Source organism: Myxocyprinus asiaticus, chromosome 30, assembly GCF_019703515.2.
Source record: "Myxocyprinus asiaticus isolate MX2 ecotype Aquarium Trade chromosome 30, UBuf_Myxa_2, whole genome shotgun sequence".
NCBI lineage: Eukaryota > Metazoa > Chordata > Actinopteri > Cypriniformes > Catostomidae > Myxocyprinus > Myxocyprinus asiaticus.
Genome location: NC_059373.1, coordinates 33,119,510 through 33,132,274, shown reverse-complemented (window position 1 = coordinate 33,132,274; position 12,765 = coordinate 33,119,510). Strand labels below are relative to the sequence as shown.

General features: G+C 32.8%; 1 protein-coding gene across 1 annotated transcript; it reads left to right on the top strand.

Moving 5' to 3' along the window:
• Positions 1–6,235: 6,235 nt before the first annotated feature.
• LOC127421191 (tumor necrosis factor-like) lies at positions 6,236–10,100 on the top strand. Its single transcript, XM_051664026.1, has 4 exons — positions 6,236–6,726; positions 7,046–7,073; positions 7,186–7,257; positions 8,921–10,100. The coding sequence occupies exons 1-4, from the start codon at positions 6,547–6,549 to the stop codon at positions 9,358–9,360; spliced, it is 720 nt and encodes a 239-aa protein (XP_051519986.1). The 5' UTR covers positions 6,236–6,546; the 3' UTR covers positions 9,361–10,100.
• Positions 10,101–12,765: the final 2,665 nt, after the last annotated feature.

Sequence of the window (12,765 nt, the reverse complement as noted above, 5' to 3'; positions counted from 1 at the left end):
TGAAGTGAGTTGTGAGGTGACTGTAAAGTAATGATGAAATGGCCTAAAGCAGTTAGCTGTGTATGATATGACAGGATGAATGAGATGAGAAATAATGGTCTGTCCTGGATTTCAACACTGCCATCATAGCACATTCTTACACCAATTATGCTTAAAGGAATAGTTCACCCAAAAATGAAAATTCTCTCATGATTTACTCACCCTCATGCCATCCCAGATGTGTATGACTTCCTTTCTTCTGCAGAACACAATTAAAGATTTTTAGAAGAATATCTAATCTCTGTTGGTCCTCACAATGCAAGTGAATGGTGACCAAAATAGGTGTGGGTGAGAAACAAGAGAATATTTAAGTCCTTTTTTACTATAAACTGTGGCAATGTGCACAAAGAATGTGAATCGCCAAAAACAAAAGAAGAATGTGAAAGTGTAGATTTTTTGTTAAAAAGGACTTAAATATTGATCTGTTTCTCACCCACACCTATCATATCACTTCTGAAGACATGGATTTAACCACTGGAGTCTTATGGATTACATTTATGTTTCCTTTATGAGCTTTTGGAGCTTCAAAGTTCTGACCACGATTCATTTGTATTGTATGGACCAACAGAGCTGAAATATATATATACAAATCTTAATTTGTGTTCTGCAGATGAAAGAAAGTCAGACACATGTGGGATGCCAGGAGGGTGAATAAATGATGAGAGAATTTTCAATTTTGGGTGAACTGCCCCTTTAATTGTATGGATAAAAATTATATATATATATATATATATATATAATTTTTTTTTTTTTATTACAATCATTTAATTTTTATTTTGTAAAATTTGACTTTTAGGTCTGCACAATAACATTTTAAGTAACTAACAGCAAGTTTAAAGGAATAGTTCACCCAAAAATGAAAATTGTCTCATCATTTACTCACCCTCATGCTATCCCAGATCTGTATGACTTTCTTTCTTCTGCTGAACACAAATGAAGATTTTTAGAAGAATATCTCAGCTCTGTAGGTCCATACAATGCAAGTGAATGGTGATCAGCAATTGTAGCTCCAAAAACCACATAAATCAGCATAAAAATAATCCATAAGACTCCAGTGATTAAATCCATGTCTTCAGAAGCAATATAAGAGGTGTGGTGAGAAACAGATCAATATTTAATTATTTTTTTACCCTAAATCTCCACTTTCATTTTAACTTTTACATCTTAAAGTAACATGTGGTGCCTGTTTAGTGTCACTTTCACATCTAAAAGTCAAAGTTAAAGCAGATATTTAGAGTAAAAAAGGACTTAAATATTGTTCTGTTTCTCACCCACATCTATTATATCACTTCTGAAGACATGAATTAAACCACTGGAGTCTTATGGATTACTTTTATGATGATTTATGTGGTTTTTGGAGCTACAATTGCTGATCACCATTCACTTGCATTGTATGGACCTACAGGGCTGAAATATTCTTCTAAAAATATTCGTTTGTGTTCAGCAGAAGACAGAAAGTCATACACATCTGGGAGGGTGAGAAAATGATGAGAGAATAAAATGTTTTGGGTGAACTAACCTTTTAATAAGCCAAAAACTTGTTTGGTCATGTAAACTCATTTAATTGCTTTCCTTTATCGATGTAAGGTCATAAACGGTATAAGAATAAACCAATCAAAACAGGTAGATTTTTGCCCATTACACTGATTTCACATTGCATTTAAACACCTTTACAGCATTCTTACTGGCTTATCCAATGTACACAAGTGTTGTGCACATGCCTCTTCACGTCAAATGCAGATAATAACACGATTATTTCAAATCTCGAAATGGTTTTCTTGCTTTGACATATTTTTAAAAATAAACTGATTTTTGAGAGTTATCAGCATATTTATGTGCATGTAAATGGGTTCAATGACACATTTTTGCTTAGAAAAACTATGCAGGTGTGTGTGTGTGTGTTGGAGGGTTGTTTGGAGGTGACCTGTGTGTGTGCGTTTTCCACAGCTATTCAAGAGAATATAATCATTACGAAAATTTCTCAAAGACTTAAAGTATTTAGGGAGTGTGATTCTGTTATAGTCCCCCACCCACTATCCCAACCCAACAATGAGTCAGTGGTAAGGGTAAGCCCGCTATCATAAAGGTAAGAAAACATAGTTTCACCTGTGAAAGACACAAACAGGATTTGACCCCTGAGCTGCGAATATAATCAAAACCAATGACTAGTAGTGCATTTATAGGATGTCTTGACCCAATGACAAAATCATACACAAATACTTTAATTTCAAAATGGGTTCTAACAACACAAACCCTAAAAAGTAAATAAAATCCACACTTACAGTAAAACAAATGTCATTGAACTAAATAGCAAAATATTAAGTAGCATCTGTGCACAAATTAGGGTAGACCTTTTTTCAGAATTAACCACTTTTTTTGAGCCATTTTTGCAATATATATATGTATTTTTAAAGTGGTCAAAAGGTGGTTTTTACTGAATGTATAAAGTCAGTTCCCCTCAAGTGCAAACAGGTTTCCTAGCAGAATAACTACAAGTGTAGTTCATCACATTAACATGTTCCACTAACGTCTGACAATCAGAAATATATTCAAATCCATTTTGTTTTCATTTTGAAAAGTATATTTATTGCTCTAATTTAAAAACCAACTTTAGTTAATTTTCATTAATGCATATTGTAAATTTACATAAAGTAAATTCCTTGAACTTCTTTAGCTTATATATGCATAAAATTAAGATTTTAAGTACTGCTAACTCAAACAATCAAGTACAGAACTGAGGTTGTGGGGAATACCCATAAGCCATTGCGATTGACTAAATCAAGTATGTTTGTTTGGTCAAAAGGAACTTGAATGGGCATTTAATTAGTCGTCAATTAAGTATTCATAGATATTTGAGCTATTTTCTAGTATTATTGATGTTGTTTTACTTCAAACAGCTGTTTCGTGTAAAGTAACCATTAGGCTGATCAGTGCTCTATAAGTGGTCAACTTGGATCCTGTTCAATGTCATTTTTCCTTAGCACATTTGAATATGCATAGAAGTGTAGCTTTATGTGCACTTCTTAGGGGAAACAAGTTTATTGCTTGACCTCAGTTACTGTTTTCTTTAGGCCAAGTAAAATAGAAACGGTGATGTAAATGTTAATTTGAAACAACTTGCTATATTAGTTGCTAAATCTTATTCGTGTGACATATATTTTAAGTAAATAAAGTATAAAAAATTATACATTTGTGTATATCTAACAAAGGTTTTCCAATTGTGCTGACATAAATTGATCATAAAATAAATGCACTTAAAAAGCGTGATGCAAAAATGCTATGTATATATATTTATATTTTAAGTAAACCCAACACGTCATCACATAATTTTTTTTCAGCATGTGCTTGTGCTAACCGTCTTTAAAATAAATACAACTTGGTGTAATATTTGATCTATGTGCAATTACATTTTTAAATCAGGCTTAAGTGCTCATATACTGTTTGGGGCCACTGTACATTATTTTAAAAAGTAACAAAAGATGAATGAACATTATACAATTTTATAAATACGGGTCAAACTGGCATGGGCATTTGTTATTTGTTATAAGATTATGAGTTTAGTCAGAGAAGTGTTAGATTAGTCATATGTCTGAATTCCCCTTATGCGGCGTTCCACATCTTTCAACACCCCAGCCCAATCACTGTCCCCCTGTCAGACTGTCAAGAAATATGTGGGAGTACAATGAAGAGGTGTCAGTTTATCCTATGATGTTGCATACTGTGGAAGTTAATTGTCATATGTCGTTATTTCATATGGCATTCATCCAAGGATGAGCATTTTCATTGTGTTACAGCAAAAACAGCATCTATGTGGACTAGGATCTAGTTTCACTTCTTGCACTGGCTGACAGTATTCTAAAGGAAAATTTAAGTAACTTCAGAGGAATCTTTAAAATAATCTATAGGGACTGAATCACATGCAACATATAAAGTTCTGCATACTTTCAGAGATTAGAAAACAATAAATGTATATTTCTATAATCAATAGTTTTCTTTGATTTATTTATTTGACAATTTAGAGATAAATTAAAAATGAAATAAGTGACCCAGTGTCAAATGCTCTACATTATTCAGGCCCCCTACACATTCTGAGAACTTACTCTGAAATGTGACTACAGAGATTCAGCTCACTATTTTTAAATGCTCTACTTTTTCATCCTGTTTTATAAGCCTACATATCTTTCACATCTCTACATCCTTTCATGTGGTATGCCAAAAATGTGCATCTTAGCAAGTGTATGCATTGAAAAAAAAAAAAGTTTTTAGACACTCATATCAAGTATTATGAGCAGTATACCACAGTCTTCCCTTGTTATAAAATTTGCTCTCAAGCCTATGTGATTTTTCATGTTACAAGAGTGAACACTTAAATTGCAGAGATCTTATTCACAATAATAAAAAAAATTATGCAATGGTGATACTGTATAATGGCTGATCATTCTGACTACACCCTACTGCCTTAAATAACCCCATGTTCAAATATCTGGTTTTCTTGTGTTTTCCATGTACATATACATCTGCATGCTCATTTTTGTGACTGTATATTTTTAAAAAGACAGCAAGAGATGCTATGAGAGTAAAATCTCTTTCTCGTGTCCTGTAACTGTCTTTCTTTGTCTCTTACAATAATATAACTTTTGTTTTGTAATTTTGTTGAAATCCTCCACTTGATTAATTTGTACATGGATTTTATCTTTATGCAATATTTTTACATTTAAAGTAATCATATAGAAATATTATATTATATGAAAATACATTAAACATTATAGATTAAAATGTATAATGCAGTATAATCATTTCCTGTTTCTCTTTCTCTCACATAATAATATAACTTGAGTCAAAATGATTAGAGCGAATCATTTAAAAGGAAGTCTGATTGGAAATCAGATATCTAAAATTATGTATGGTTTGAGCAATTGCACCAATGACAATAGTTTGACCAAACTTGTAATGGTTTTGTAAGACTAATTTGCTTTGTTTTGTTTTGTTAAAATCCTCCATATTATTTGAACACTTTTTATGTTGATACAATATTTAATATATATAATATATAATATTTATGCATTATATGATATTATATTATATTATACCATAATAGAGAGGGCATCAATATAACATTCATAAAATGTTTGACATTATTAAATTATAGTCATGCCAACAGTCAATAAAATACAGCTTATAGACCAAATGACTGTTTTGTTTTGATTAAATCCTCCACTTGATTGATTTCATCTGGATACAATATTTGTACATTTACAACAATCATACTGAAATAGTTATGTATTTTATTATTTATATATATTTAACATAAATAATAGATGTTTGACATTATAAATTTAGTCATGATAAAACAGTCAAAATAATACTGTACTTCTTTTAGGCAAAAATAAACTATATGAGATTTTAAAACTACTGGAGAACATTGTTCTTGTTGACAATTTCATTGCAACAATTTTCTTTTGAATTATCAGTCATTGCCCTTTTCTAAATGAATGTAAAAATACTTTTATGTGACTTCACCATAGTTTCTGTCGGTATTATGTATTTGGTTTCTTACGAGCACCTACATGTGAGTGGAGCTATGAAACATACTCACATTAATAGAATTAGGTCATTGAAAGCCAAAACAGAAGAAAATCTACAAGAACTGCATGCAAATATCTTGCATGAGATAAAAGGTAGGCATGCTATCCAAGCTAAACACTTTGAAAGTTGTAAAAAAAAAAAAAAGAATAATTCTGAATCATGTCATGATATACATACAACGAAAAGAGGAAATCACTAAGTTCGCCTTTCCTTTGCACAGCAGGAGGTATTTTTAGGATTGAATCTGGTAAAACAGAACAACGAGCAGAATTTAAAAAAAGAGAAAAAAAAAGAAATAAAAAAAGAAAACAGAAAATCCACTGTGAACTTTCAGATTTATTTTTAGTTAAATGAAGAAGAGTGAGATGATGTGCAAACCTCCAGGACAATTCCTTTATGAAAACATCTGCTTTTTTTCCCCTGACTAAGCTATCTATATATCTGTCTATCTGTCTGTCTGTCTATCTGTCTCTGTCTGTCTGTCTGTCTATCTATCTATCTATCTATCTGTTTGTCTGTCTAGTCCGTCCGTCTGTATAAATATATATATATATATAAAGATAAAGATTTTATATTTATATTTATAAATGTACATGATATCATACACAAAACCTTTAATATTTAGGGAGGGCCTGTTTCCTAAGTGATTAATATTTTGTGTATGTGTGGGTGTGTGTATGTGTATCTAGTTTTCATTGTTTCCCCCCTCCATCTCCCTCTAACATTCACTGTTTACTCCACTCTCATCTGACATCATTGGAGTTTCCCCTTGTCTTGCTCTAGCTCTGCTTAAAAGAGCAAATCTCAATGAAGAGTCACTTACACAACAGTGACAACCAAAGCATAGGGATAGTTTCCGCTGAGGACACTTTATAGTTTAACTTGAACTTTTGGAGGACTACGACACACAGCACAGTAATTATGGGCCATGAGAATCAGATATTGTTAGATCTTGAAGATGGAGTGCTGCCCGTACCACAGGTGATGGTGTCAAGGTGGAAGGCTGGCTCTTTAAAGTCAAGAATATTGCGGGTGTGTGGGGCCCTCCTGGCTGTGGCCCTTTGTGCTGCTGCTGCTGCGGTCTGCTTCACATTCAACAAGGTAAGAATCCTGGTACCTTATACAAATAATTTTAGTTCACCCAAAAATTTTAATGAAATGTTCAGTCACCATTCAATTTCATTGTGTGGAAACAAAAGATGCAATGACGGTGAATGGTGACTGAAACAAACATTCTGCCTAACATCTCCTTTTGTGTTCCATGGAAGAACAAAAGTCATAAAGGTTTCCCTAAATCTCTTTAGGGATGTTATTCAAATTCAAATCTGCACAATGCCACTGCATTTCAGACACAAATTTGTGAATTATGAGTATATGATTAGCTGTGTAATTGTTATTTGTTTGCCTGCTCTGTTTCTAGTCACAGAACAATCAGGATGGCGGAAACTGTGAGTTCAGACCCTTAGTTTCAGATCCTTTTTGTTTCTCTAAAAAGAATGAATTGAGTTGTGTTTGAAAATAATTCATCTAACTAAAGTCTTCTTTATCTTTCTCCAACAGACCTCAGACATGCATTGAGATCATATCACAATCAAGCAAATATCACTGCAAAGACTGCCATCCACTTAATCGGTAAGCTTGATTCCAAGAATATGTTAAACATGAGAGATCTGTGGAAAAACCAAGCAGAAGAACAGCACTAAACACTATACGGATCTTGCAGACCAGATGTGGTCACTTTAGGCAACAGGCTATTACAGAATTTGAGTTAAAAATACAGTGGACCCATATTCATACACACTTAAAAATGCTAGAATGTCATTGCATTAGATACAATACATCAAAGCAAGTCGCACTTGCAAACAAATTATGCTAGACCTTTACTTAGAAATAACTTCAGAAACACTTTACATTAACATTCCCTTTGTGAAGGGTTTATAAAGGGGTTCATCATTGACTAGTAAGTCATTAACAAATGCATTGCAAGTCACTGATATGCAGTTACAACAACATGAATAAAAGGGTTGAATTCCACGCAAAACCGAAAAAGTTAGCATTTTAACTTACATGTTATACTGCATTATAAATATGCTTAATCATACATGTATTAATAAAAAACATAAAATGCTCTAATTAATTATTTATTCTAGACCTTTTCTTAGAAGTAACTTCGGTATCACTTTACATTAATGTTCCCTTTATTAAATGTTTATAAGGGGGCTCATTATAGACTAATAAGTCATTTACAAACGCATAATAAATCACTGATATGCGGTTATAACAACATGAATAAAAACAGAGTTTCAGGTGATGTTTGCTAAATCTTGAGTACTGTAACTTACATGTTATAAATGCTTAATAAATACTATTATTCATACTTGTATTAATAAAAAACATAAAATTCAAAATTCATGATTTGTGCTAGAACTTTTCTTAGAAGTAATTTTGGTAATATTTTGGTAATATTTTGTTAAGGGTTTATAAAGGGGTTAATTAAAGACTTAAACGTTATTTACAAATGCATCGTAAGTCATTCATGAGCGGTTTTAACAAAATGAATAAAAAGGCAGACTTTTATGCGAAGCCAAAGGTAAGCATTTTAACTTACATGTTATAAATGCTTAATAAATAATCTTATTCTTACTTCTATTAATCAAAAATATAATATGCTATAATTCATGAATTCTGTCACAATGCAGCAAAAAATAGACTATTATGATGAGATTAAAAGAAGAGATTGTCATTTTGCAACAGACCACTTATTATCCATTATTAAACTGTCTCAACTCACTTGTGTTGCCACTTTCCTTGTCACATTCATGTCAAAAGAATAGTTTTCCTCTGCAAAAACCCTTTTCAGGTCCTCATGCTCAAAGCATACATCATATAAAAAAACCTGCTGACCATTAAACCATACTGAACTTTATCTCCATAGGTTACTAATATTGAAAAAGTGTTATTAAGCATTTATAACTGTAACTTCACTTTCTTAGACATTTTTGTAATTACTACTTTTATAGCTGGTCCCAAGGTGCTTTTAAGTGAATTTGAAAAGTCTGTTCCTCTTAAAATTCACACAGGTGTCCACTTGGTTTGATATTCATACATTTTAAAGTGTGACTTATGTGTCCAAATACTTATGTCTTAATTTAAAAAACAATGTATATTGAATGATTTGGTTGTGTGTTCAAAACTGCACGATACCTGGTCAAATAGGCCTACATCTCTGATTTTTGTTTCACTCCTATGAAGGTCAGACATTCACCTTGAACATATTATTTGGATTCTTTTCTAGGTACATACAATGGTGTGGTGCCTAAACTGGAGTGGAAAGTCAACCAGGACCAGGCTTTCTCTGCAGGTGGCCTGAAATTAGTAGATAACGAGATCATAATTCCTCATGACGGCATATACTTTGTCTACAGCCAGGCGTTTTTCAATGTCCGGTGCACGCCTGATCCCGATTACCCTGAGGAGCATGAAATTGTGCATTTGAGCCACACAGTGTCACGCTATTCTGACTCGTATGGAAACTACAAACCCCTTTTCAACGCGGTCCGGTCAGTCTGTGTCCAGATGCCTGACAGTGACGAGCTGTGGTATAACACAATATATCTTGGTGCGGCGTTCCGTCTGGAGCGTCACAACCGTTTGTGCTCTAACATGAGTGAAAATCTCTTACGCCACATTGAAACCGATCATGGCAAGACCTACTTTGGTGCTTTTGCTCTATGAACTCAGCTGAATTTGAAAAAAAAAAACATCAGGAAAGGTTGAAGCAAGCCAAAAAAATGGCAACCTACAGGGAGGATAGCAATATGATGAGTCTCTACTGTCTACAAGAACACATGAAATGAAGGCATGTTCCTGCTGGAAAAAAAAAACAAAAAAACATGAACACCAGCCTAAGCTGGTTGGCGGGCTTTAGTTGGTCTCCCAGCCTGGTCAAATGTCTGGTTTAAGAGGGGTTTTGAGCACTTTACGACTAAATCCAGCCACAACCATCTTTAACCAGCCAACCAGCTTAGGGTGATTTTAGCTGTTTATTTTTCAACAGCGATATTTGATCATTTGACCTTGAGTCAAAACTCAAGTCTAAAACTTTAACCTTAAGTAGCTTGAAGATGTGTCCACAAGTTTCTGAGGGATTGAGAAAAGAATATGCCAAATTTATCTGGGAAAAGAAACATGGGCTTTTTGCAGTTTAGTAAGTTAGTGATAACTTTGGTAACTTACTGATTGTTTTTAGAATTATTAGTAAGGCAGCCCGTTGTCTGTTATGGATTGATGCAAATATATATTTTATAATTAATTTATTTTATTTATTTAATGAACTTGAAATACTGTAAATTTTAAGTGTGTATGGCGCATTTATTTAAGTTATTTATTTAACTATTTTATTAAAGAAATTTCATATCAAACCACTGTGCACAGCTACTGTAATGAAACTCAATAATAATAAATCTTTAAGAAGATGTACTCTGCATTCCATATTTTCTTATAAAATCAACTTAATTAAATCTTGATATGCAATAAGTTTTCACAGCAAATTCCACCTTTTCTTTAAACTGTAATTAATCTGCTAATTGTGACATAAGCTTTTTTTATATATTAATACCTAGGAACTTTTATAAAAAAAAAAAAAAACTTTTATAATTTCTATTTATTTATTTATTTATTTTGGTCATATATTGAATTTAATGATTAGTAATGAAACCGACACTCAAGTGAACAATAGTCCCTCTTAAATAAATATCAAAATGAAAAGAAAATTACGTTTTTTTTTACTTGAAAGTGGTCAGTGTTGGGGAGCAGCTAACTACAAGCAGCGACACTACTAACTTAACTACATTTTTCAGTAGCTTGACAGTAGCTCAGTTGCTTTTAAAATAGTGTCACTTTTCCAGTAGCTAACTACTTTTTCAAAAGGGTAGCTTCACTGTAGCTTAACTACTTTAAATTATGAGTAGCTTGTAGCTTGTCAAACTACAGTTTTAAAGTAGCTTCCCCAACACTTAAAGGGTGCACTTTTTTGTTTTTGGAAACAGCATGCTTTGTATTATAATATCACGCTTGCTATTTTACACACGCAGTAAAAAAGTTTTATACAGTAGATGAAAATAAATAGCAGGCTTGTTATTTGAAAAAGGGGGTCCCTTGGAGGAGGATCATCATATCACGGTATCCTCAGGATCAAAAAGTTGAAAACCCCTGCCCTAGATAAAATAAGACATGGCCAAAGATTAGCTCTTAGATGTTCTTAACTGAAACAGAAGTCATGTTTTTGTAGGTTATGACATATAAATGGACCTGTATTCATATCCCAACCTGACAGATGATTCTTTTTCTATAATAAAGCAAGTAAAATTGCAACTGAACTTGACAGCCAGTGATCAACGTGTATTTTCATTGACGTTTTGATAAAAACTCACTTTAATAAATAAGTAAATTGTAAAGAAATAATAATGACATTTTAAGACGTTTATTTTGCTTAATCGTAGTGGAAGGGGAAAATGTGCAGCCGTTTGCCTAAAATGAAGCCCTTTAGACTCAGCTGAAGCCTTTACCATGGACCCCTTTTTCAATATTTTTCACAAAACATTTGACCGACTCACTCATTGCACCTATCCCCAGCCTCTTAAATGTTTGTATCCCCCAGTATACAAAAACCTTTTTAGGGTTAAGGAAAAAAATAAAATATGCTTTGATTCTTTGGTTCTGGCTGACTGGATCAATGTTTGAAATGTATGACAGCAGTCATTACATTATATTATAATTCGTCTGTTTAATTTGAACATTTTCACTCATACATGGTTGCTAGTTTTTAGTTTTAATCATTAAAGTTCTATCATAAAAAATGCTGATGTTTCTTAAAAGTTCAGTTGATATGCTTTCTTTCAAATGAGATCACATATTCTTCAAAACATATCACATATTCTAAAAAAAAAAAAAAATCACATATTCTCAAAAATTCTTTAAAACTGTCATATTGTGAAGAGATGTGCCCTCTCCTATGCCCCTGGTCATCAAGGTTTGTAGATGACGTAAGAACTTTCAGCAAATGATCTACAAAACATGAGGCTCGATTGGACAGACCAAATTTAGACAGGTGAATGTGTGATTTCTGCCACAGCGTTTACCAGCAATACTAGTGCAACTTAAAGCTGATTTGAATATTTATTTTGATGATAAGATTACTTCTCCTATCCCAGCTTAATAAGCTTAAAGGAATAGTTTGCCCAAAAATAAAAATTCTCTCATTGTTTACTCACCCTCATGCCATCTCAGATGTGTATGACTTTCTTTCTGCAGCAGAACACAAATTAAGTTTTTTAGAGGAATATTTCAGTTCTGTAGGTTAATACAATACAAGTAAATGGGTGCCACAAATTTTACACACCAAAAATCGCATAAATCAGCATAAAAGTAATCCATAAGACTCCAGTGTTTTAATCCATGTCTTCAGAAGTGATATAATAGGTGTGGGTTTGAAACAGATCACTTTCACAATCTTTTTTTATTCTACTCTACTGGGCAGGGAGAAGAATATCTAGCAAAAAAGGACTTAAATATTGATCTGTTTCTCACCCACACCTACAGTATAATATCACTTCAGAAGACATTGATTAAACCACTGGAGTCATATGGATTACTTTCATGCTGCCTTTATGTGCTTTTTGGAGCGTCAAAATTTTGGCACCCATTCACTTGCATTGTATGGACCTACAGAGCTGAAATATTCTTCTAAAAATCATAATTTGTGTTCTGCAGCAGAAAGAAAGTCATACATATTTGGCATGACATGAGGGTGAGTAAATGATGAGAGAATTTTCATTTTTGGGTGAAATATTCCTTTAGTAGCAAACATAAGTCATTTGTTGGTTGATTTCACCTAAAACACTGTGGCTCTTTCAAAATGTTCCTCTGTTTGATTGTGTACTGGTCTCATAGTGAAAACGTTACTCTACATACATTTTTGCAAAACATGTTAAAACTTGTGTCTCCAGGTACAATTCCCTGCAGTTTCCAAGAGAAATGAACACTAGAGGCGCTACAACAACTGTGTGTTTTATTCACTTTCACTGATTATGACTTTATAAATATTTTATTTTTCTCTATATTACTCAGAACCTGCTATTT

Bases quoted from the DNA above. Each gene is read 5' to 3' on its own strand.
- LOC127421191 (XM_051664026.1), top strand. From the start codon at position 6,547: ATGGGCCATGAGAATCAGATATTGTTAGATCTTGAAGATGGAGTGCTG. The intron at 6,727-7,045 runs GTAAGAATCCTG...CTCTGTTTCTAG, and splicing joins TCTGCTTCACATTCAACAAG to TCACAGAACAATCAGGATGG. The intron at 7,258-8,920 runs GTAAGCTTGATT...ATTCTTTTCTAG, and splicing joins GACTGCCATCCACTTAATCG to GTACATACAATGGTGTGGTG.